Consider the following 24,888-nt stretch of genomic DNA (forward strand, 5'->3'; position numbering starts at 1 on the left):
TGGTTCTCACTGCAGCCTTTCGGGAAAGAAATGAGGATAGGTAAATTATGTCAGAACTCCCCCTTTGGGAGCTGCACGTGAGCAGAGATGCTACCAGTATAAGTCGACCGATGACTAGCCCAACTCCGCGCACACCACAGGCACGACGGCCACTCTCCACCACGATCTCCACCAACACCCAACACCTTCCCAAGCTTGCCAGCTCGACCGCTCGACCGCCCAACACTCTACAGCATTGCCTCATAGCATATGTCGTTCTCGAATACCCATTTGCCAGACTGGGCCATCCCAGCCGACCCAATGGACCTCGCCTGCATCGCACAAGTCAGATATCATTCGGCGATGGAATTGGATGGCGACTACCAGCCGGAAGATCTACAACAGATTGCGGAGGATGTGGCTGTGGATCTTCGCCGAAGGTGGGATGAGGTCCTTCAGCGGAGTCGAGATACCGCTGAAGACGAGGATTTACGGCGTTTTGCGAATGCTGAAGTCGAACGTCAGCGCGCAAAAGAAGATGAGGAGACTCACCTTGCACTTTCCATCAGCCAAGCAGAGTCAAATCAAGCAGAAGAGGCAGAATTCCAGACGGCAAAGTTGGAGTCTCGCGTGGACGAACGTGCCCGAGCTGAACGAGCCGAGCGCGAACAGTTGGAGCAGGCCGTTCTAGATAGCCTGGTGACAGCTACGCTTCTTGAGCAAGAGCAAAAGGAGGCTATCGACAAGGCCATCGTTGAAAGCGAATCGACCGTGAAGCGTGAGCAGAAACGAAAGGTCGAAGAGCTTACCTGTCGCCTGGCAAAGTATACTATCAACGACTTGACCGAAGAGGAGCATATGCGGCTTGGTATACTTCTAAGTCAGAAAAAGGAGCTTCGAAACAGTGACGCTGCTGTTCTTCCGGCCACCCTTGCTGTAGACGGCGGCAGATCCAGTGTAAAATCTCCGCATCCAGCAACTGCGGGTACTTTATCTTCGCTTCCAATCAGGATCGGTCCCTCTGTTCTATCAGTGCCTTCATCAGGTTCACCATTGTACGGTACGGAAGCAGAGAACCCTGCACGGAGAGTGGAATTACCCAAAGTATCTCGCAGTACCCCGAGCGATTCGCGAATCAGCGAAAACCACTTGGTATACCCAGGCGCATTCCCAGTATCGCCTTCTCAGACAAGCTCGGCAGCACGTGGTGCGGTGGGTAGACCGATATCAAACTGTAGTACCCCATTGTTACCGGATGCATATGCTTCGTCTTATGCGGGCAGTACAGCACCTCATATTGAGGCAGGATCGCTTCCTGGTATGCTATTTGGGAAGAGAATGATCATAAGACGCCCTTTAAGCACCGGAAGATCCAGCGAGCGACTCTCTGGCACATATCCACCACCATCACAAGCGAACGACAGTCCGAATCGATCGGCTACAGTGTCTACTGGAGACACGTTCATCACAGCTCGGGAATCGCTGTCGCCCCAACTCCTTGCACAACCGCAGAGTGCTCTATCGAACTCCTGGCGAAATGAGTATCATGACAGTCAACAGCGAGAAGCCCAAGAATCTCGATCATCCACGCCCTTCTCGCTCTATTCACTGCCGAGCAGAGCATCGTCTGTTGGTCGGCCGCCCTCTTCTCAAACATTGCGTGAGAGCGTTGCGCGGAAGCCTGTTGCAAATTGTCGGCCTCTGGCCCCCGTTGCTTCTGTAAGTCGACCACCAGAAATCGCTCCCGATGCGGTATTATCGCCAGCCGTAGCTTCGTCGTATTCACAGCAGCTCTCGATACATTATCATATCAATGGTAATGGTCCTGTGACTATCAACAACTACAAAGTTCCGGAAAATACCACGTCATCTTTGTCCCTAGCTCAGCATGTGCCAACTAGAGATGGCGGAAACATTGCCAATGGTATGAAAGAGGCAAGAATCGGCTTCAAAACCATAGCAGAAGTCAAGAGTGCGGCGAAGAATCTGGCGAGGAGTGCAACCCAAAGTGAACTGTGTCTCGAGGGGGGGAGCGGGCAGCGATCTTGAGGAGGATAGGAAAGAGATTCAAGGTCGACTCTCCAAGGATTGCGTACGCTGCAGTCAACGAGATTGGCGATTTTGAACAAGCCTCTGTTCCCGAAGTCCAGAATGACGTTGGCAGCATCGCTCCGTTGCCGCAAACACAAAAATGGTTTGTCACAAACCCTGACATAAGTTGCTCGAATCTGAACACGCCCGAGGCCGGAGGATCTCCAAGTTCAGAACACCCAATGTCGCAGACTATTGGCGGTATTGCACCTAGAATGCCCTTGTTACAGCAATCGACAGCGTCATCCCCACTATCGACAACAACTCAGCAGACGACAATGCGGCCGCCTCAATGGGATGAGTCGATGATCTTGGATGTGAATGGCGATGCAGTGACTCCGCCTAGCGATCGGCAGTCAGACTTGACAAGTCTTCCAAACGATGGTAGTATCATTCACGATGCTGCCGCTTCGAATATATTCGATCGTGGTCTTATGCCTCCTCCTTTGAACTTCGGTAAACGGACTAATACCGTGCTACGCAAGCCGCAAAACCTGGCTGGCATGTCTTCTACAGCGCCATCGCAATCACCGCAGATGAGCCGTAATCCGATGTCTAGATATATGGCTCAAGTACAGAAGCGACCGGATGAGTGGCTGCAGAGGCCTGTACAATTCTCATTTCGAACTCAAGGATCAGCCCCTGGTTCGCCGGACAGTATGGCAGCGGAGGCGCCGACTCCTGGTCGAGTTAATGAAGCTCTAGGTCGCCGCAGCAAGTTTCCGCCAATCGATACTAACCTGGCGAATGTGCCTCCGGGAGAGCGAGGCATCAATCACTTCAACTCGCGGTCGATGACGGATTACGGCAGAATGGCTCATGTAGGCAACCCAGAGATTATGGGGGTGCAGCGCGAACAGTACCAGTAGACCTACAATCGCGCACCATGAGAGCGTCCAGGGAGAGAACTCGAAGACGACCGCTAGAATGAAGGAGAAGGAGATACAAGAGCCCTTGGTGAGGCCACTTCGATTACTGATAAGGCATGGACCAGAGTTTTGAGTAGAGGGAAACACAGTTTCGTACTCGAATAGCATAGCTTCGCAACATATGATATATAACGTCAATTCTACATTTCGGGAAAGGCGACCCTGATATACTCAAGGAATCGTAGTGCCGAGTGCGCGATGTAATGACTCGAGCTTCTCGTGCATGTCATCCATGGTCTACATGGATTGCAATAAAGATACGCTGCTTTCGCCGTATTGTTCAGCGCCCATAGCAATACCCGTGGATCTGAGATAACGTTATCCGACATTACGCACTTGGACTGGCAGGGAAACGTCCTATCGACCCACTCCGAGCAGGGGTATCGGCCTGTCCAACAATTCCCGATCGATAAGCAACGGCGATGCATGCCGTGGCAATAAGATCAACCATGATACTGCGAACTGGAGGGGAATAAGTATCCGACATGTAGGCACAGGATCCTGATTATACGCGCTTTCGTAACTTGTTTTCGTATTCTTCAAACCTCCACACAAACATGGGCTCGATAGATATCGCAAGTGGAATGAAGACGGTATGTGATTGATGTGAAGGGTTACATAGTGCTTACTGATTCGATCGTGTAGACGTGGAGTCGCTTGGTACGTTTTGTGGCAGCCGAAGACGGTGTTGAGCATATCGGCGAGCCGCTCGACACAGAACTGGATGGTATGCTAACACCTTGTCTTCACCGAAGGCCATTCTCTAATGAATTCCAGTCGGCGCAGCCCTTGCAGCTGGATCAGAAGTCGGAGTACGTGTTTTCACCGGTTCATCGGTACTCTCTGTAGATGCGCAGCCAACATCAGCGATCGCGACAATATCACGACTGCTGCCACCACTGTCAAGAACCGAAGTCGGTACTATTCGCTGTATAGGCCTCAACTATCGCAAACATGCTAGGGAGATGAATCTGGATCTCCCAAACCACCCAACACTTTTCTTCAAGCCTGCAACCTGTCTGGGTGCACCCAATGGGCCACTGGTCATCCCACGTCAAGCGACCGATGGGCAGGCAGACTACGAAGCCGAGCTCGCCATAATCATTGGGAAATCGGCAAGGAATGTGAGCACAGAAGATGCTATGGACTACGTGCTGGGTTACACATGTTCAAATGACGTGACAGCGCGAGTCCACCAATTCAACGGTGCGCAATGGAGTTTTGGAAAAGGCTTCGATGGCTTCGCACCGCTCGGGCCCTGTCTCGTATCCGCGTCTTCAATATTGAATCCGGGCGACATCGAGCTCAGAACCGTACTGAATGGCGAGACGATGCAGTACTCGTTGGCGAATGATATGATCTTTAGTATACCTGAGATCGTTGCGTACCTTAGTCAAGGGACAACATTGGAGCCAGGTACCGTGATCATGACGGGTACACCGCATGGGATTGGCGTCAGCAAAGTACCAAAGGTGTGGCTCAAACAGGGCGATGATCTGAGAATCGTGATGAGTCATGGTATGGGAAGTCTGGTGACGCCAGTCGTGTATGAGAAAGCCTAGAAAAGGTGCTGACAGCGAATAAACATAATTCCGCGATGATGTTCAAGCGAGATCGAGTTATGGTGCAGATTTTGACGATAGAGCCGTAAATAGCTATGACGAATGTCAACACCACTCTTCAATCTGTAGAAGACATGCCAATTTATCCGGGGCTTGGTATCCTATTGAAAACCAAATAGCATTTGCTCTTGTGTAATGTTGTCCAGCACGTGTTCCCAGTGTTGCAGATCAGTATGCTCAAGCAGTGTCAAAGACGGGTCTCCCCATGGAGGTGCATGCCATTGGAAGGGCCCACCTGTACCTACCGCTGGTAAGCCGGGTACTGTTACCGAGCTATCTTCCGTATTTGGCGATGTCAAGTCGATGTTGTTAGCGACATGCGTAGTAGCCGAAGCATCATTCGCTGTGTTAGGTCGTGTTTCAGTACGGCTAGTGCGGAACTGGTCCGCTTTCTTGATGCAGAGCTCGATGATCTTAACCTCAGCTAGCGCGAACTCGTTGAGCCAAATGTCAGCTCTCTGCATGTCACAGTACGCAGTAAGGTCTTCTAATATCGCACGGCATTTGGGCGAGTGCGGATCCTTAACAGCAATGATACCGAGCACCAAGGCACTATTGAAGAGTTGGTGAGGACCCAAAGTCCACTTCAGGCGGTCGTTCAGGGGTTGTTGAAAATAATCGATGCGCATTGCGAGGTCAGCGCATGCCGACGAGATGCATGCATCATGACTATGCCTGAAGCGATTGGTGATACTTTGACGTAGTAGATACGGTCGGTGAAGAGTGACACGGGCGAAATGGTACATAGAATGGAGATGTAAGCGGTTCCAGTACAAAAACGGATGTACATGATCCATAGAAGTATCCGGGTTCTTCAAGTGATAGTATACGGGTAGCTTCGCTTCCCATGTAACAATCTCGTGGTCCAGTGAAATGACCGTGTCGTAAGATACGGTGAAGAGGCCAAAGCAGCGATCTTGAATGTCGCCGATGATCTTTGCTAAGTCGTGCGCGAGGAAGTTGTAGACGCTCAAGGTAGGCGAAGAGATTGGAAGTTCTGGGATGGCAGAAGCGGCCTCATCAGGTTGATCATCCAACCAGACGTTGGTAGCTCTTTTGACTAAACATTGCTGGTCAACGATGGCGAATGGGCGACCGATGGCGAGAGCGATAGTCTTATCCAAAGTGTAAAGATGACTCCACAGGCGCCTTCGTGTTTCAGTCTCTTTACGGGGGAGACGCCAACGCTCGCCATCGATATGCATACCTTGCGCTTGAGCCATGCGCATTGCGAAACTTGTTGTAAGCCAAGCTTCGGGGACCCTTCGCAAATGAATCAGGTAACGTGTGACTAAGACGCCGGCTCGGACGAGATCTGTCGACTCTCCGTAGAACGTTGGTGCGATGACTATAGCGCGTCTCGCAGCCCAGTAGAATCGTAATGATGTCTCTTGGAGATCACGTTGCACTTCGCCGTTCTTTGGGTGAGGACAGTCAAGGAAGACACCGTACGCAAGGACGATAAACAGTAATGCCAACCACCTGAGATCGATAGATGCGTAGTCATCGAAGCCGAATTTGCGTTCCCAAAACTCATCGTATTTCAGTTTGAAGGATTGAGGATGAATAGCGTCTATGGTCCAGTTCAGCTCGGTAAGAAAAACATGGACGAGGCGGTCGACACTGGCTTTATTGCGAGGCAGTAAGCCCAGCAGATCCCATATCTGCGAGAAGGGACCGCCAACATCTCGGAAAGACTGCGCCGACGCGGCTGCATGGCGAATTCCAGATGAGAGGTCCGGTGCGGGCTCCTCGATTATTTTTGCAGCCGCCTGCGGTCCGAAATATGATGAGCCAAAGAAGGAGGGCGCGTCTCGGCTACGGAAGAGGTTGCCCACTTGTGCATCTCTGGGTTCAGGTGAGGTTCTACTGTGCGTGGCCGTAGTATGTGTATCTTTGTGGTATATTTGTAAGCCAGAGTACGCAATGAGAGTATCGCAGACATTCGTGCTCTGCTGTGCGACATGTTGTGGCGGTATTGACATACCCGTGACACTGCCTGAGGACGCTTCATCGCCCAGAGGAGCGGTGGGAACTTGTGAGGTCTGCTGGCGGCGAGCCTCAGCCTCTTCGCTGTACGTGCAGCTCGACGCGACATCGCGTCTGCTGCAATTGAAGCATGGCAGCTCTCCGTCGCACTGCCAACACTATCAGTCACTGTCTGACCGATACAGTCTGGTCGTAAAGATCATGCCACCCTGCGTGCTGCGAAGGTTTGCAGGTTTCTGTCTTGTTGGATACCTTACGCGTTATCGCAGACGCGAACTCTCAGGTAGCTGATTACGTCATACGCACCTTCTGCTTCCGCCGATGACACGCGACGCAGCTCTTAGCTTGTCGACCTCTCTTCCTCTTTCTGGCCAACAAATCTCCATCACCTCTGTTGACCTCGCTCTCGCAGCGCGATTCCATCATGTTGATGATTTCCGATGATACTCACGATTTAGCCGACGGGTATCTCTATCAATCGTCTGCCAATGCTTGCCTGAGGTACTAGTGCATCCTTCGCTGCATGTCGTGCCCACTTTGGCAGGGCTCGCTATCTCCCCGCATCGGACAATTGACAAGGCCCAGATCGGCAATAGATACCATTACATACCAACATGCATGCTATAAGGTATTCATCATGACAGATGCCTTTGGGTGCGATCGCTAGTCCACAGCGTGAGTTTTTTATTTAATTAATCGCCAGCAAACATCACCCGCAACATGTCGCATCCGAACCAGGATGATAAAGCCTTCGATGGCTCAATACATGAAAAGGATACACAGATCGGTGCTAGTGAAGAGATCCATATCGATCCGGTTGCGGAGAAGAGGGTAGGCGTAGCACACATATGACTGGGTGTCACAAGCTGACCTGGATGGATAGCTTATTCGCAAATTGGATCTGATATTGTCTCCCATGATGGTCCTGGTGTTTCTGGTATGTGAAGTTCAACTTCACAAATACTCCGCTGTCTAACAAGCATGCTTCAGGTCGCCTACCTCGACCGATCCAATATCGGAAATGCTGCTATCGCAGGCATGAATGAAGACCTAGGGCTCACTGGCAACCGTCTCAACGTCGCTGTGACGCTTTTTTACGTCACCTACATTGCCTTCGAGGTTCCAGCCTCTATATTATTGAAGAAGCTGCGGCCATCGCGCCTTATCCCTGCATTTATCATCGGATGGAGTGCGGTCATTATTGGAGCAGCTTTCATTGAGAACTACGCCTCTCTCATAGCTACACGCCTGCTCCTTGGTGTCTTCGAGTCCGGCCTGTTCCCATGCCTGACCTTGTATCTGAGCATGTACTACAAGCCGCTAGAGCAAGCTCGAAGGGTTTCCTACCTTTTCGTTGCATCTGCACTGAGTGGGGCCTTTGGTGGACTGCTAGCATACGGTCTGACAAACCTGCATGGCGCAAAAGGACTTGCGGGCTGGAGATGGCTGTTTCTCGTTGAAGGAATCATCTCTATGATCGTCGGTATCGCCACAATCTTTCTGCTACCTGACAACTTCGAGACTGCATGGTGGCTTAATGAAGACGAGAAAGCTCTGCTCCGTGCTCGACACGAGAACGAACGACTTTATCAGGGCAAGTCCATGACATCAGACGCTTTGGATAAGTCCGAAGTAAAGCTTGCTTTCCGCGATCCGAAGGTATGGCTCAGCGCTGTATGCCAATTCTGCGCCAATACTTGTTCATTTGGATTCTCAACGTTTCTTCCGGTGATTATACGTGGCTTCGGATACTCCAGCATTCGCACTCAACTTCTCACCGTACCTGTGTACATCTGGGCCTCAGTTGTATACCTCTTTATCGCCTTTTGCTCCGACTATGTCAATCGCCGAGCATTCTTCATGGTTCCTCTGGCACTGGTTACATCGATCGGTTACGCCATGATGCTTGGTGTCTCTATGTCCTCGACCGGGGTGCTGTACTTCGCGACTTTTGTCACTGCTACTGGCATTTACTGCGTCGTGGGCCTGAACGTTACCTGGGTGATCAACAGCAATGCCGGATACTTCAAGCGCGCCACCGCTATCGGTCTACAACAAACCATTGGTAACTCTGCTGGTATCATGGCTGGGCAGATTTACCGCATCACGAATAACGATGGTCGCTACGTAATCGGTCACGCTATCTCGATTACAACTATCACAATCGCGGCATGCGGTTACGCTCTCATGTACTTTACTTTGCGCGGGATCAACAAGAAGAGAGAAGTCATCTCCATCGAAGAGAGGATTCGAGAGATCGATTCTGGGAAGCTTGGCGATCGCCATCCCGACTTCCGATACACATTGTAGAGATGGATCTATGTTTAGACTTTGTAACCATAAAGAATTTCGGACTCACTGTACTACACCATGGCACTCGAAGTTTGCGAGCACCTCATAACAATAGCATCCGATGTGTTTCTTCTCTGCTAAACTACACCGATGATCCAGGCTTCAGACCCTTGAATGTCTTCGTAATGTTCGTTATCGCGTCCTCGACTGGCAAGCGTTCCATTGAGCTTGCACCATAAAAGCCATGCACACCCTTCGTCTTGCTGATCACATACTCCGCATCCTCTGGCTTTGCGATTGGGCCTCCATGGCACAGAATGATGACGTCCTCTTTAATTTTCGTTGCGGCATCACGTATCTCTTGGATCAGTTTGACGCATTCATCCAAGCTCTTCCCACTGCTTGCACCGATACTTCCACTCGTTGTGAGACCCATATGGGCGACCAAGATATCGGCACCAGCGTTTGCCATCTTCTTCGCTTCTTCTACGTTGAACACGTATGGTGTGGTCAGGAGATCCATCTTGCAAGCCATCTTCATCACTTCAACTTCAGCATCATACGACATTCCTGTTTCTTCGAGATTCTGTCGGAATGTTCCATCGATCAAACCAACGGTGGGAAAATTCTGGATGCCGGCGAAACCGAGGTCTTTCAGCTGCTTCAAAAAGCGAGACATATCTCGGAAAGGGTCGGTTGCGCATACACCAGCTAGTACTGGCGTGGACTTGACGATGGGAAGAACTTCACCAGCCTGAGATTGTCAGCTACTAGACACTTTTCACAGCCTTTCAAAGCTAACACCAAGTGAAGTGCGCATACCATTTCCAGTACGACATCATTAGCGTTTCCGTACGGCATTAAGCCGGCTAACGAGCCGCGGCCGGCCATCCGGTATCTTCCACTGTTGTATATAATGATCAAGTCGCCACCACCAGCTTCGATGAACTTTGCGCTCAATCCGATGCCTGCACCCGCACCAACGATGATTTTGCCATTGTCGATCTGCGAGCGGAGGTTCTGCAATATGCTCTTGCGATCGGCGGGGGGTGACATGCTGTCAATTTGGTATGCTATCGACCTTGAGTACACGGGTCAGGTATTGGACGTGGTATTATATTGTCGTCAAGTTACAGCGATGATGCTGAGAAAGGTTGTTGAAGTATGCACGATGACGTAATGCAAGCGCGGGGGATACAGTACAGTGGCATGAACGTCTGCGACCCACGTCTTCACACGATATTCGTATCATCATCAACGCATTGTCTCCTGGTGAGCACGTCATTATGTCTTCAAATCCCCGTGTTGTTCTTCTTGGTACTTGCGATACAAAGTTGGAAGAGTTGCTATTCCTTCGTAAAGAAATAGACCGGAACAATGTCGACGTGATGCTGATGGATGTGGGTCGGCGCCACAAGGAGTATGATGCCATCACAATCAGTCAACACCAACTGCTGGAGGATCATGGAGATGCAAAAGATGTGAGCAAGCTACCTCGAGGAGAAGTCATCAAGACTATGGCTGGCTGCGCTACCAAGGCTGTCAAAAAGCTATTCGATGAAGGAAAGATACACGCCGCGATCAACGCGGGAGGTTCAGGTGGTACGTCGCTCGCAGCGGAAGTGATGAGAACTGCGCTCCCTATCGGCTTTCCAAAGCTGATCGTGTCAACTGTGGCAAGCGGCGATACTGGGCCAATCGTAGGGGAAACCGACATCACCCTGATGTACAGCGTTGTAGATGTGGCTGGCCTTAATCAGGTGCTCCGCAATGTGCTTAGCAATGCCGGAGCAGCCATAGCTGGAATGGCTCGCACATACGCATCTCGCCAACAAGACGCAGCCCAGCTGATAAAGAAACGTGTTGGTATTACTATGTTCGGTGTCACCACGCCAGCTGTCGACTTCATCCGAAAACATCTCGAAGACAACTACGACATAGAGACGTACGTCTTTCACGCTACAGGTCACGGCGGGAAAGCAATGGAGCGACTCATTCAAGAAGATGGGCTTGATGCAGTCCTCGATCTTACCACTACTGAGATATGCGATCACATTACTGGTGGTGTCATGAGTGCTGGTGAGCATCGTCTTGAAGCCGCCGCAAAAGCCGGAATACCAAATATCGTCTCCGTAGGCGCGACCGACATGACAAACTTTGGTCCGAGAAGCACAGTGCCGGAACGATACAAAGATCGCAAGCTGTATGAGCACAATCCCGTCGTGACCTTGATGAGGACATCAGTAGACGAAGCAACTCAAGTTGGCAAATTCATTGCAACGAAATTGAAGCATTGTGCAAAGAAGCCCGGAGCAATTCAAGTCTGGTTACCGAAGGGTGGTATCAGCATGATCGCTGTCCCTGATGGGCCTTTTGAAGACCAACAGGCGGATGTTGCGCTCTTCAGTGCGATACGAGAGGAACTCCGGGGTAGTAATATCGAAGTTACCGAAGACGAGCGCGCGATTAATGATGAGGGGTTTGCGCACGATATCGCGGAGGCGCTAGTCGCTAAGATGGGAGTTGGTCGGTAAGTAAATTGTGGTAATTGCGTGGCTTTGAGAAGCCGGAAAGATGGCACAGCCAGTCCAGGAGCAGTTGCCAATGTCAAATACCATCTTCCCAAGCTCTTGGCTCCGACACGAGGTGCATGCACCTGACGGCCATAGGACCGTGCCACTTCCAACACGTATCGCCAGGCATCTTCACGCCTATATTAGGCGGCGCGGCCGTTGCAGCGCCCCTGAATTACTATGCGAGATGGCAACAAGCCTTTTTGGGCTCAGGCGTTCTGCGCTAACTAACCGTTGGACAACCATTGGTGACACTGTAAGGCGGCTGAGATCCACATAACTAGCGTCATGCTACGCCTGCAAACATCGTCAACTGTTTTCCGATCTCTTGTTCTTGAGAGCGCTGCATACCCACTCTGTTTTTTTCTGGCGTTACGCAATCACACTCGTTTCGTTTTTCAAAATGTTCGCACGCGTCAGTGTGCTGTCACTCGCTTTGTCATGCATTGTTAGTACTACCGCGGCGCTCGACTTAGATGTCCAGAACAAGGGTAATGACGATCTTTTCCACTTGCGCGACTACGATGCTAACGTGTACAGACTCTATCATACTGGCCGCGCAGGCTCTTGCAAGTGGTATCGTCAAGTTCTACAACGATTCCCTTTCTGAGGATGGAATCCCCGGCCTCTTTCCAGACCCCTACTTCTGGTACGAAGGCGGAATGATCTTCAACGCATTGATCGACTACTCTTATTTGACTGGCGATAAGCAATATGACTCTATTGTATCTGAAGGCATTCAGGGACAGCTTGGCGACCACCCTGGCCTTGCCTTCTTCCCCGCTAATCAGACCGCGCAAATTACCAACGATGACCAAAGCTTATGGGCTCTTGCAGCAATGGCCGCGGCGGAATCAGGTTTTCCAAAGCCGGAAAACCAATCCTGGGTGGAATATGCTGCCCAAGTGTTCGATGCTCAGGTGCTACGCTGGGATGATAAGAGCTGTAACGGCGGTCTTCGCTGGACTATCTTTACTTTCCAGGCAGGATACGATTACAAAAATGGAGCTGCCAACGGTGACTTTTTCCTCCTGGCTGCTCGTTTGGCCAAATTTACCGGCAACGAAACGTACTCCGAATGGGCTGACAAGTCTTTCACTTGGGCGAAGGATATCGGTATTATCGACGACGAATATGCTGTGTTTGACGGTGGTGATGCCACCGAAGATTGTCGCGATATAAACAGATTACGGTGGACGAACCTGCATGCCGCCTATACGGAGGGCTCTGCTATCATGCAGAATATCGTAAGCACTTCCTAGTACAGTCTATCGACATCATGCTGACATACGCCAACAGACCAACGGAAAGCAGAAATGGACTGACGCACTCCAAGGCCTCGTGAACTCATCCGCTATCTTCTTCCAACAACACGACGTCCTCACTGAAGTAGCATGCGAAACGGTCGGAAAGTGCGATGTCAGTATGCGCGCTTACAAGGGTATGGCCATAAGCTCTTATGCTCGCGCAGCCGTTGCCGCTCCCATTATTGCAGAACCCCTCACCAAAAAGCTCGAAGTCTCCGCTCAAGCTGCTGCTGGCGCGTGTGGTGGAGATCTTCACAACGTTCAGTGCTCGCTAGATTGGGCAAATTCTACCGAAGGCACGTGGGAGGCTGCTGATGCTAGTAACGGGAATCTGAATGAAGTGTATGATGCGCTGCAGGCGGTGCAGGGTTTGCTATTCTCTCAAACCACGCCTTCAAACGTGACAAGTTCTGGGAATGGAGATGACGCCACCCAGAAGGTTGGTGCATCGGGTACATCAGGGGCTGGAGCGCCCAAAGAGACGGGCGCAGCGGGAACCATTGCTGCGAGTATTACGATGGTTCTGGCTATGGCTTTTGCTGTGGCGCTGAGCTGCTAAGATTACTCCGTGAAAACTTGCGAAAACACCATGAATAATCTTACTGCGCGTTTTCTTGGGGTACAAGGTGTTCTTTACATGTGAAAGGTGGTGAAGCGTTACTAGAAGAAGACAGCGAGAAGGCATGAGGCTGAGGCTTCCCCACTTCGAGGCCTTTCAGGCTGTGTGAAGCTGAGTAATACAGTCACATGCTTCATGTTTGCGCATGCATCAATCTGTGTGAACACCATCAGCAGCTTGTTAGAGCTCACCTCATGCTTCCCATTCAGATCAGTCATTTGCACTGCAGCCATGATCGCTGTGTTCACCTTAGGTAGTGTCCTGTTCGGGTATAGCGTCTCCGTGCGCTGACATCATGACTAGATGTTCTTTTTACCAGCACAGGTGGACTCTCGTGTCGTTGATCGCGGAAGGTTCGGTCGAGATGTTAGAAATTCAAGAGGCTGAAGATCGCGTCTTGGTCGCGTCGCGTCGCGTCGCGTCGACTCAAGGTGGATCTGCTCAATGACCAATCGGAGGAAATCTGACGAACGTTGAACCGCCACCCCACCAAACAGGATGCATCACAACTTGCTGCAACAAGTACGCCCTACCATATCCTCTGTCGCACATATCTTTCCAGTAACACGTGGCCTGTTGGCGTCGGCTTGTTAACCGACGATCGGACCGAATCCGATGTCAGAGGAAGGGCACGAACAGTATCTATTTCGTGGCAAAACCTGTTCGCCTGAGCAGGTCCAAGTATGCTGTAGCATCTATTCCCCGGTCACATATGCCGCGCATGGTTTGTTCGACCTCTATCTATTGCGGGTGGCATCACTGCAACGATGCTGGCGCTCGACGACGCTCAAGAAGAAGATGTCTCACTAGTGCCGTGCAGCAAGTACGGTAATCTTCTAGAAACTTCGTCACCCATAAGTGCAGATGTGATTCGGGAATGGCGTAAGCATCGCTATCAAAATCCTTCGGGTACTGCCACCGCAAACATCCCGCCATATGCGACAAAAAGCCATATCTTTCTAGCTTCGGTCTATGGTACTTTCTGGTAGTCACGCTCTAGACGGTGCTATGGGACAGAAATATTATTGTCTCTCATACTGATCACTCGTCTGCGACAAAGCAATCACAAACAGACCAACACACTCTTCCAGGTCATACACCGCTCATGCATTGCTAGGTTCCTTCCTTTGTTGCCACTTTGCTCTCCGCGATTTCGATGTTATCGTCGCCGCTTCGTAGATACATTCGAGAGCTGGAGTTTGGCCCAGAGATATTGAACACGAATCTGGAAGTCGACCTTCAATACATCAAGGAGCAAGGAGAGGAGCCTTCTACCGGCTATCCACATCCTGAGAGCTACATTTATGTGGATTCTGCCCGCCCAATCTGGCCGATAGCCAAGCTTCCAAGACCACTGCCTGAAGATGTTACCAGCAGGGACTCAGAGTCAGCAATTGTCGTTTGATAAAACAAGCGAGGTAGTTATGATCGCTGGCTGCAAAAATACGGAGATACGCTGAAAATGTTAGTTGAACGCCAAAACCACTTTCGAGCTGGAGTTGGATATGTCCGAGAAGCCATCATAAAGTTCCCGGCATTGAACAGCATCAAGATCAACCCTCGTCCAATAGGTAATTACTACGAGCAGCGGTTTGCTGGAACCATAAAACGGAGTAGGGGTACCACGCCGCTCTTCCGCAAACTTGGAGCACATGAGTTCGAATTAACGACCGACACGGCTCCGTACGGCTCAGAGTCCATCTTGGAGTTCAGCCTTGACGGTCTTCTCTTCATGGAGTATCACGCAGAGATCAATATGCTGGAAAACCTCTTCAATGTCTTGAGCTCGGTTGACTTGGGCAAGTTCACTGTTGATCTGACGATCACTGCAACGAACCTTCTATCTAATGGCAAGGTCTTTGACACCAGTCACCGAACTTGGACAGCCATGGCCCCCCGTGTACGAAGCCTCACGTTCGACTTCGCAATGAGCGACATGAAGATTTACCAGGTCCCTCCACTGTTGACATGAATAGCCGAGATGGTACAACCCACCCGTGCGGTCGAACACTTCTTCGGCCGCGATATCTTCTTCAGGCACTTTGTATTGCGAAAAGTCTTCGCGCAATCTTCTTGGACGAGTCTTCGAACGCTGCATCTCTTCCGATGTAAGGCCCATAGCCGCGATTTGGTCGGAATGTTCCTCCGTCATCGTTCAACTCTGGAATATGTAAGCTTGTCGTGCGTCACGACTACTGGTATGAGCGCAACATCCTGGAGGAACATACTTGTTCTAATGAAGGGCATGAATCAACTTGACCGTGTCACGCTGGATCGGCTCGAACTACAGGGTGCTATCGATATGTCTAGCCTCTTGTCGCATCCTTGGAACTCCAAACCATCCACATGTTATTGCTTGAAGGCAAAATGGCACCAGAAAATCCGTCACATGCTACTTGTCGCGACAGAGTGCATCATACTTATTCCAGGTCGGAAATCTACGGTCTGCGAAGTGCACTTTCGGACATTGCAACTCAACAAAGAGCATCTAGGGCAGAGCTCAGTGGGGTCTTGGCAAAGCTCGTCCACAGACCTGTCTTAGACAGCTGCAGAATCATCACGTGTTAAGTGTAGGTAATGGATACATACTTCAATATTGAGTAAATCTACAAGCTCGGTAGTTTGCCATCTTCCTGCACACGGTACTGCATCCAGCTTATTTCAAGGTTCTTGGGCGCGTCCTTACTTGTTTATCTCAAAAATCCTACTTCCCATCTTTGCGTTAGCCGGGTACTCCTCCCTCATAAGGCGTGAGATGAGAAAAGCACCGAGCTGTCTAAACGCTGGCACCGGCGTTAGGAACTCAACGCTCCGGCGATACAACTTATCGGCCGATAGAAATTTCCTTTTCTGGTTAGCGTCGCCTCTCCAGGAACCCGACAGGGTCTTGACAGTCAGTAGTCTCACAAGTCTGCGCAGATATATAAACGCCATATACCGTACTTGAGTAAGGACACTGCCAGATCAACAGTTCATCAAAACAACGATATCGAAACTATGGCCTCTCGAACTATTGTCTTCATCACCGGAGCCAACACCGGCCTCGGGCTTCACACCGTGAAGGCTCTATACAGATCAACAAACACATACGACATCTTACTCGGTGCTCGAGACTCGAACAAGGCATCAGTTGCTATCGACGAAATCAAACAAGAGAACCCCAACTCTTCGAACAGCATCGAGGGAATCCAAATCGACCTTCAGGATGACGCTTCGATTGCTCAAGCGTTCGAAACAGTCTCCAGGAAACATGGCAAGATAGATGTTCTTCTCAACAATGCGGGTATGAATGTGAAAACCTCGGTAGGCTTGTATTCAGACTGACTTCGCACAGGAGCGCAGTTCGACCAGCAAGTACCCAAGGGCAACATGACCATCAGAGACATGTGGAACAAATCTTGGGACGTCAACGTGACTGGCACATATATAGTGACCGAAGTCTTTGCTCCATTGCTTCTCAAATCGTCTCAGCCACGACTGGTTTTCATCACCAGTGGCACAAGCACCCTCGCAGAGCACGACAACTTAGCGATGCCCATAAACCGCTCCCCTCCTAAAGGCTGGCCCAAGGAATCCTTTGCAGTCACGGCGTATCGAGCAGCCAAGACCGGTATGAATATGATGGTGCTGGAATGGGCTCGGATGCTCAAGGAGGATGGCGTCAAGGTGTTCGCAGTCAGCCCTGGCATGCTAGCTACAGGTCTGGGCGGTGATCCTGAGGCTATGAAAGAGATGGGGGCTATTGATCCGAAGATTGGGGCGGAAGTCGTTCGCGATGTCGTCGAAGGTCTTCGGGACGAGGATGTCGGGAAAGTGGTGCGCAAGGATAATGTTCAGCCATGGTAGCTCCGGAACATCATACGTGTAGGCTTTGTACTCGAATTGAAACGGGCCACGGCTTTGAATGCCGGTTTATCATAGAATGTCGGAATCATTAGCAGACGTGGTCGTCTCGCAGAATTGCTCGATATCTATCAACCCGTTGCTTATGAAGTCGAACGGATCGAGCGTGCTGAAAGTGAACTGGTCCTCTGAGTATGTATCGTGATTATTGGTGTCAACAGGCCAGTCTGGGATTCCATGTACTATGATCTCCGTTGCTGTTTGGGGCTGGCATCCTGTTGCTGATCCTACTGTCGGCTGTATGAAAGCAGATTTATTGACGTCTGCTGATTCTAATGTAAAACTTATCGCTCGTCCCAATCTTCTCGCGTCAATACTGGACAAGGATCTATCCACGCAAATAGAGTGAGCTGTCTTGAGGAGCAAAAGGATTTCTTCCAATGCAATCGTCATCGAACCCCGGGAGATACTTCTTCGATGATCCAAGTTGACATAAAGACAAAGAGTGCTCCCGCCAAGTAGGAAATCAGTCATCACGAAGTTGTTAAACATCCAGCTTACTGCTTGAAGGCGACCGTCAGGTCGAAATCCACAGTGAATGTCGGCAACACTCTTTACAATGCTACTGGCGGCTTGGGTGCATTGCACAATGCTATGAGCATTGCCACGTACCATGTTCTTCAGGTGCAAGATGCATAAGCTTTTCAAAAACAGAAGCTCGAGGAAGAATCGACACATGACCAAGAAGGGTGGGTCAGAAATGGATTCGGATACTGAACGCCATCGTAGGATATTCGGGATTGTCGCATATGCTTTTCTCGTCTCCGTTTCTAACTCTATGATTTCCGTCTCACTCTTGACACGCAAAGATAGCGCGGCTTGACATATTTTGGCGAATACAGGCATCAACCTGTCTTTGACAATGAACCATAGAATTGGGGTTGGCTCACTCTCTGGTCGAGCTTGGGGAAGAACTTGAGTGTCGAAGTCGAAATCAGAGTCCAGTAAGTTTGAGGGAGACTTGGTATCGCAATTTTCGAGGATAATGTTATTGGGAAGCCCAAGTTGGAAAGACACCATGGTATCCACCTGCTTGCAACAAGCCCAGAAGCGTCTTCTCATCTCGCCTTCGAAAACTGTGAACTTGCCGAAGGTATCGGGATCGCGATGGTATCCTAGTTCGTATGCATGCCGTACAGCCGTACAGATGATGGCGCCACATTCGCGGTTGGGATCCAGACTTCTGAGGCTTTTGCAATGGGCGTACAGTAACAACGCTTCCGGAGCGTCTCGCTGCGTATCATGATAATCACCAAGCGCCAAAAGCTTTCCTGCAGCATTATAAAACTCGCAGCTAGGTGTCTGCGCTGTCTTCTTTCCTGCTGCTCCTTCGTGAACTAACGCAGCGATTGAGAAGATAGAGAAAAGGGTACTCAGCCAAAATGCTGAAGCTGCTTGAAAGTATTCAACTTGAAAAGTGTGGTATTCTCGTTGGAACTGTCTTGTATGAATGAAAGGTTGCACAAACGTGCCACTTCCGAAGTAGGTTTCCAGAAGGTGATCAGCGTCCTTCTGCAATGGCATATATTGTGACAAGATGGCGCCTTTCGAGGATGCACTTGGTAAGCCGAGAATATTCTTACTGACAACGTCGTTTCCGTGGGCGATCGACTCTCCAAGGCCGGGCTCATCAACCGTCGTAGGTAGTTCCAAGCGCAGCTGGTGGATGCTTTCCATAACTTCTTCCACGACAGTAGGAAATTGGTTCCTCGGCGACTCCAGCTTACGACCACTGGACACATGCGCCTGTTTACCAGTGGAGTTGGAAGGCAATCTCGGGCTATGTACTGGCTCTGATGCATTTGTTGTATCTAGCAATTGAATGACCTTAGCTTCAAGATGTTGCAGTCTTTCCTCGATGGCCGGCTGACCACGTGCGCGTGACAATCCATTGTAAGAGCAGGATGTGCCGCCATCTCGTCTGACACACCTACTACAGGGCCGATTCCTGTCGCATCTGAGTTTAGAGGCCTTACAATGATCGCAAACTAATGTTGGTCTTTGGCGCTTGACAGGCTCTTTCTGTCCCGCTCGCTGTTGGCGTGTACTATAAGCCCTGAAGCTGCCGATGGATTGTGACTTGTGAGACATGGATTGCATATGAATTGACATATATGGGGTTGTTATTGGCAGATGAGACAGGAGTGACGTGGTGCTAGCACCTACATTGAAAAGGTGGAGAGCAGCCGGTAGCTCCGATGACCGCCGAAAGAGGGCGCGTACCGAGGCTGACGGCTTAACAACCTTAGCGGCCCGATTCAACTATCTTTTCCACTGCAACTTCCTTGTCAATCACCCAACCTTACTAGATTCCTACCATACTTGCTTCATCGCAACAATCAACAGCACCTCCCTTTATTTCCAGTCCCATTCCGATAAGTAGTGGTCACGTATGCTCCTCGCTCATTTTTCTTCTTCTCTTTCGGCCAGCAGCATGCCATGCATAAGACGATGAGGAAGAGAATCGCAACGGTGGCTGCGAGACCTATCAAAATGGCTTTTCCGTGGCTGCCATAGTAAATGAACTCGTTGTTGATAGCGGTACGACCATTCTCCACCTCCAGTGTGGAGGTTGGGAGAATGGACGTTGTGAGCGTTGTAGCTGCCATGGTGTCTCTGATGCAAGTTGATTGCTAGAATGATATGAGTCTCTCTTCAAGATCACTGAAGAAGGAATTACATACGTGTTTTTGACCTCAATATGATAGTCTGAGCTATAGCCTTGCTTGATGCTAGTGGGCAATGTAAGTATGCGAACTCTGCCTTAGTATAGAGGAGGCTATCGCATGTTTTTAATCGCACATTAGAACACTTCCGCGTATCATCTCTACACCTTACCTTCACTCAACGTGATACAATGTCTTCTCAATACTTTATATGCTCGTCTATAACGGGTTGGTTCTGCCAAATCAAGCTTACTGAGAGTACAGCGGCATGCCACAGAAGGTCTTCCATTTCCGCAACGTGACCTGGTCCTGTAGCAGTAGCTGATCTTGATGTGGGAGCCTGATCATAGCAGCAAGGACGCCTCTCTTAGCATTATTCGACTTCTCAATACGTAAAGACTTGCTAAAAAAGGACTTGATAGCCGGCCCGTCGATACTTACACCAGCGGGACCCTGCATGAAAGTATAGCACACGTTCTGCTAGACTTTTGAATATCTTCGCACGGCTGGACTTCATTGATAGGTGTGTGAGCATGGAGAGAGGTGATGAAGCGGCTGATAGTTCGTTTCTCGTCAACTCAAGAGAACTGTTTCTCAGTCTCAATGATGTGATTCTCACTTCTCGTCATCTTACTTCTATATAACATTCTATAAGCACTACCTTGTAGTAGCCGGTTTTTTCGTTCCAATATAACGGCTGTCACTTCGCACAGCGTCGCACAAGCATGGCGCATCGATGATACATGTGCGTGCGTCGCGCTTGTGAAACTCATCTTTCAAATACTCAGAACATAATATTGAGACGATACTCCTGGTGAAGCAGCGTGTTTAGAGAAAGAGTGCTAGGGGTAGAATTCATAATGCTGACGTGAGTCAGTGACGAAAGGTTAGTTGTATTATTTCGCACCGTATTAGATCTACATGTTTGTCGTACAAACTAGATATTCAAATACCCATAACTACCCAGACGAACTACGAGTTTGTTGACAACCCATGACGGTGTCCTTTCTGTATGTGAGAGCCCTCCATCTCAGCGATAACAGCCGTCATATCTCCTCTATTGCCCGGTCCAAGCTTCGGTGGCAGTACAGGATCAGTATGCAGTTCGGCCACCCCATTACCACCACTAGAAAAGGTGTCGCTTCCAAGCTCACTTACCGGGCTCGTAATCTCAGCACCGTGTAACTCTGCCGAGCGTGTTGAGCGGAGTGGTGTATTCGTGCCAAGTTCGCTGACTGGAATTCTCATTCCTTCGGTGCGGAGATCAGCACTAGTCATCCGGCTGGTAGGTACTCCAGATGGGATGTTGGCATGCCAGCCTTGCATCGTCGAAGAAGCAGAAACAGGTGAGGCCGGCGACGGTATGCTTGGTGCCGCGTGAGATCCCAATTCGGGATATCGAGAATCCATGTTACTACCATGGCGGTGCAGATGTGACTGTTGTGCTGGGCGGTAGAATCGCGAGCTCTCATTACCACTTCCGCCGCGTATCTCCGGTGGGTTCGGATAGCCATTGTGTGCGGTTTGGGGGCGTAGCGGTGGCGATGCGCTTTCGCTATGTAGTTCGGCTTTCAAGTGCTGACGCATTGGTGGACCGGCTTCGACTTTTGAGTGACGACCAAAGCTTGAATCATTCTCGATAACTGGAAGTTTGGGTTTTGGACTAGTATTGCGAGAGGGTTCCCAAATGTTTGCGGATGAAGTGAGAGAGGCTCGGTGCTTACGGCGACGCAGGAAGAAGAATACAAGGCCAATGATCAGAGCAATAGCTACAGTGCCGCCCGCTGCTATGCCGGCAATGGAAGTCGTACTTAGAGTCGGTTCTGTAGTATGAGTATTTGTGGGGGCTGGCAGCTCAGAGTTGGATATTGTGATGTGAACATGCGATTGGATAGTGACGTAGTTCGGAGGGGTAGTATTGCTTGAAGCAGGAGCTGCAACAACGGATGTAGGATTTCCTTCGTTCGTAGAGCTAGGTGCTGCAGCTGGCGTCGAAGTCGCGGGTGGTGGCGATGGCGCTTCTGATGACTTCTCCGTCTCCGAACTTGACGATGCCGAAGTGCTGGTCGATGGTGATGGAGTATTCGACGTAAGTATCTCAATAATGGTCTCGTACGTTGACGTCGCCTCAAAGCTAGTCGCCGAATCCTTAGTACTCGCTGCAATACTACCTGATGGCGTTCCTGTGAGCAGATCTTTATAGTTGAACTCATTACCCCCAAAGTGAAATTTATTATCGAAGTAATCTTCGTCTGTTCCTTGGCACGCCGCCTCGAACATGTCTACGTAGTCTATAGCCTATGGTCAGTAAGTCCTGACTGCGTGTTGTGTATAAACTAAAGGCTTGCCTTGTCGGTCTTTCACGCTTGGACAAGCGTTGAGAAGACATGGACCATACATGTTGAAGTGTATGTGAACAACGTCGGAAAGCTCACAAAAGCCTTCGAGGTTATCGGCACAATTGCCATCGAGGACCTTTCCTTCTCCAATGAGACATTGCTTCTACGATTAGGGTCAGTAGAAGAGTCCATTGGAACGATCGTGTGGCTCTTGGGCCGTACTTACAGTGCAACCAGGAAGCGCTAATGGTGGCTTCGCGGCGATGCAGAATTTGTCACGCTCTTGAGCAGCGACGCTGCCGAATAAGAGCAACAAGATGGAGAAGTACATATCGAAGATCATTGCAGATCGCTGAAAATCTAGGTCAAGAAAGCGACCAAAAAAGACGGTAAAAGATTCAGACTCACGACTTCTTAAGTGCAAACGCCCCATGTTTGCTCTTCCACCAACTACCGACTGCCCCAGCCCAACGAACACTCGTCCCCTGCTTCACCTTACACAAGCACCGGCGGAGCAATCTTAACACCACTTCACAAACGGCTAACCACATGAACGCGCACGTAATGCTATTTTCGTACTACCAGTTCGCATGCACTGCCTCAAGTGTACGACTTGGTTGACAAATGTACGTCTAAACCATGGCCGTCACCCAACGGGCATCCGCAGGACCAATCTCACAAGTCTCTGAGCTACTTGGTTGAGGCAAGTGACCGGTAGGAAAAGGGAGATAACGTTGAGAACTCCAAAACATGCAGTCTCAATAACGTGCACTCCTCCGAATACAGTCTTCTTCACGCTCCCTTGTCCACTCACGAGACTGCGCAACCCCCCAATCGCTTGTTGCGTCTTGTCCTCGCTGCCGCTGCAAATCTACCGTCTCGTCGCCGTAGCTGTTCCGGCGGGCACTATATCTGCTCATAGAGTCGTCATCAGAATTTTCCTGATTTGGCGCTGTCTGGAAACCTCGATTCTCGTTGTCAGGAAGCTCGTATCGACTGTGGTCACGACTGTATTGCCGCCCATGTCCAGCAAATTTGTCGTCGCCATACTCCGACATGTTATAGTCCTCAGTCTTTGTGCCATATTCGCGAAGTGCAGTGCCATAACCATGAACAAGGTGTGCATCTGTACTCCGCGGTGAACCAATGAGTGTAGCGTCGTAGGCCGATGCGCGGTACGTGGAAGCGTCTGCGCCACGGCCTGCGCTTGTAGTGTCACGACGCGACGCGAACTCAGGTATCGACGAATCGCTGATCAAGGTGTTGATTCTCATTGACATACCTTCTGGATTTGTAGCGTCTTGTAGTTTTGCATTGTCCTTCTTCAGCTTGTTGGCCTTCTTCCTGGAATCCCACCAGAGCTTTAACAGACCAGCAACGATGATGAGGACGACGACGGCTGCGGTGACAATGCCTCCGATGGCTCCGCCGGTGAGCTTAAAGGGCTGTCGGGCGCTCTCAGAGACAGAGCCATTGGAGTCGACGGGTGGGACTGAGGCAGGTGTTGCAGAAGGGAAGGTGGCTGGAAGATACGGTTCCCAGCGCTTGGGTATGTCAACAAGTTCCTTGTTGACCTTCTTGCAGTGATAGAAAAGACTATCCAGGAACTCTGGAAGGGGGTCAACATTAGCTGACAAACAGGTTTATGCTCAGAAAGCGTGATTTACCTTCTCTTCCTATGTCGCCATAGCAAGCGTCTAGAACGCATTGCTGGTCGAATTCAGTGTTCTTTTCGAGGGAGTTGCTGAACTTGCAGATGCAGTCAAGATCACCGGTACTACAGGACGGTTCGCCCTGTGGCTTCTTGGTCATGCATTTGTCAGGAATCTGATGGCCGTTAGTGGGTGGACTCATGTTAGAACCTTAGGGAACATGCGCCGCAAATTGGGATTTGCCCATCAGCAGGGCCCGTCGGTGTTAGCATTGCAGAGGAGATTATATTGGTGGCTGTCTTTATAGAGTGTGTTGTGGATACGTCTAACGATACTGAAGAGCTAGCCGCACTTGTGACTTGAGTCAATGTACCCGGTTGAGGAGACGTAAGAGATTGGGAGCTGACAGTAGCGGTAGACTGTGGGGGTAGTGGTTGATCGTATGGAGACCACTCCGGAGAAACGTCTATTAAGCTCGTACCACGTTGCTGGCAGGCTGCTCGATACATAGCGAGAAACTCTAAGCGATTGTCGATTAGTATTCTCACTCACTCGCCATTTCCCTCACTTGGTGGCGGAGCACGGTACTCACGCTTTCTCGCATCCGCGCCGTTGCACTCTTGCAGTACACAAGAAGCGGAGAAGTATTCATTGTTGGACAGCGTATTTGTGAATTTGCAGATGCAAGAAAAATAAGCAGCGATATCGTAGTCATACTGCTGACAGTAGAGCCATTTGGGAGCGTCGGACGTGTTTTCCGACTGGCACTTTGAGGAGATCTGATCTCATTAGCTATCGCGCATCTGCGCTGAGTCTCATGAACAACCTACTTCACAGAAGTAACCCGGCGCCGTCTCCATAGGGAGAAACACAGAGCTCGACTGAGTCGAACTTGAAACATCCATAGTGGAGGCATCAAGAATGGCA

The 24,888-nt window shown here is 50.2% G+C and overlaps 8 protein-coding genes across 8 annotated transcripts; 4 read left to right on the plus strand and 4 right to left on the minus strand.

The window, feature by feature from the left end:
- Positions 1–249: 249 nt before the first annotated feature.
- On the plus strand, positions 250–4,561 carry GT037_001862 (fumarylacetoacetate hydrolase; the record flags this gene model as incomplete). The annotated part of the gene is made up of 5 exons (XM_038926909.1): positions 250–1,987; positions 2,038–2,891; positions 3,497–3,592; positions 3,645–3,726; positions 3,777–4,561. The coding sequence occupies 5 exons, from the start codon at positions 250–252 to the stop codon at positions 4,559–4,561; spliced, it is 3,555 nt and encodes a 1,184-aa protein (XP_038790201.1).
- A 161-nt stretch (positions 4,562–4,722) lies between these two features.
- GT037_001863 (fungal specific transcription factor domain-containing protein) lies at positions 4,723–7,036 on the minus strand (the record flags this gene model as incomplete). The annotated part of the gene is made up of 2 exons (XM_038926910.1): positions 4,723–6,759; positions 6,917–7,036. The coding sequence occupies 2 exons, from the start codon at positions 7,034–7,036 to the stop codon at positions 4,723–4,725; spliced, it is 2,157 nt and encodes a 718-aa protein (XP_038790202.1).
- A 294-nt stretch (positions 7,037–7,330) lies between these two features.
- GT037_001864 (major facilitator superfamily transporter) lies at positions 7,331–8,920 on the plus strand (the record flags this gene model as incomplete). Its single annotated transcript, XM_038926911.1, has 3 exons — positions 7,331–7,441; positions 7,494–7,547; positions 7,601–8,920. 3 exons carry the CDS (start codon positions 7,331–7,333, stop codon positions 8,918–8,920), a joined length of 1,485 nt encoding a protein of 494 aa, XP_038790203.1.
- A 124-nt stretch (positions 8,921–9,044) lies between these two features.
- GT037_001865 (tim-barrel enzyme family protein) lies at positions 9,045–9,958 on the minus strand (the record flags this gene model as incomplete). The annotated part of the gene is made up of 2 exons (XM_038926912.1): positions 9,045–9,656; positions 9,725–9,958. The coding sequence occupies 2 exons, from the start codon at positions 9,956–9,958 to the stop codon at positions 9,045–9,047; spliced, it is 846 nt and encodes a 281-aa protein (XP_038790204.1).
- Positions 9,959–10,188: 230 nt separating this feature from the next.
- GT037_001866 (uncharacterized protein) lies at positions 10,189–13,341 on the plus strand (the record flags this gene model as incomplete). Its single annotated transcript, XM_038926913.1, has 4 exons — positions 10,189–11,428; positions 11,760–11,966; positions 12,016–12,722; positions 12,775–13,341. The coding sequence occupies 4 exons, from the start codon at positions 10,189–10,191 to the stop codon at positions 13,339–13,341; spliced, it is 2,721 nt and encodes a 906-aa protein (XP_038790205.1).
- A 1,522-nt stretch (positions 13,342–14,863) lies between these two features.
- On the plus strand, positions 14,864–17,247 carry GT037_001867 (uncharacterized protein; the record flags this gene model as incomplete). The annotated part of the gene is made up of 3 exons (XM_038926914.1): positions 14,864–15,301; positions 16,321–16,684; positions 16,736–17,247. The coding sequence occupies 3 exons, from the start codon at positions 14,864–14,866 to the stop codon at positions 17,245–17,247; spliced, it is 1,314 nt and encodes a 437-aa protein (XP_038790206.1).
- A 669-nt stretch (positions 17,248–17,916) lies between these two features.
- Positions 17,917–19,913, minus strand: GT037_001868 (short chain; the record flags this gene model as incomplete). The annotated part of the gene is made up of 2 exons (XM_038926915.1): positions 17,917–19,084; positions 19,654–19,913. Coding segments are annotated over 2 exons (1,428 nt in total), but the record flags the coding sequence as incomplete, so codon positions are not given.
- A 1,029-nt stretch (positions 19,914–20,942) lies between these two features.
- Positions 20,943–24,866, minus strand: GT037_001869 (uncharacterized protein; the record flags this gene model as incomplete). Its single annotated transcript, XM_038926916.1, has 8 exons — positions 20,943–22,261; positions 22,406–22,472; positions 22,536–22,759; positions 23,124–23,918; positions 23,977–24,136; positions 24,335–24,380; positions 24,514–24,740; positions 24,792–24,866. The coding sequence occupies 8 exons, from the start codon at positions 24,864–24,866 to the stop codon at positions 20,943–20,945; spliced, it is 2,913 nt and encodes a 970-aa protein (XP_038790208.1).
- Positions 24,867–24,888: the final 22 nt, after the last annotated feature.

The sequence above is a fragment of the Alternaria burnsii genome (assembly GCF_013036055.1).
Source record: "Alternaria burnsii strain CBS107.38 chromosome Unknown 750, whole genome shotgun sequence".
Taxonomy (NCBI): Eukaryota; Fungi; Ascomycota; class Dothideomycetes; order Pleosporales; family Pleosporaceae; genus Alternaria; species Alternaria burnsii.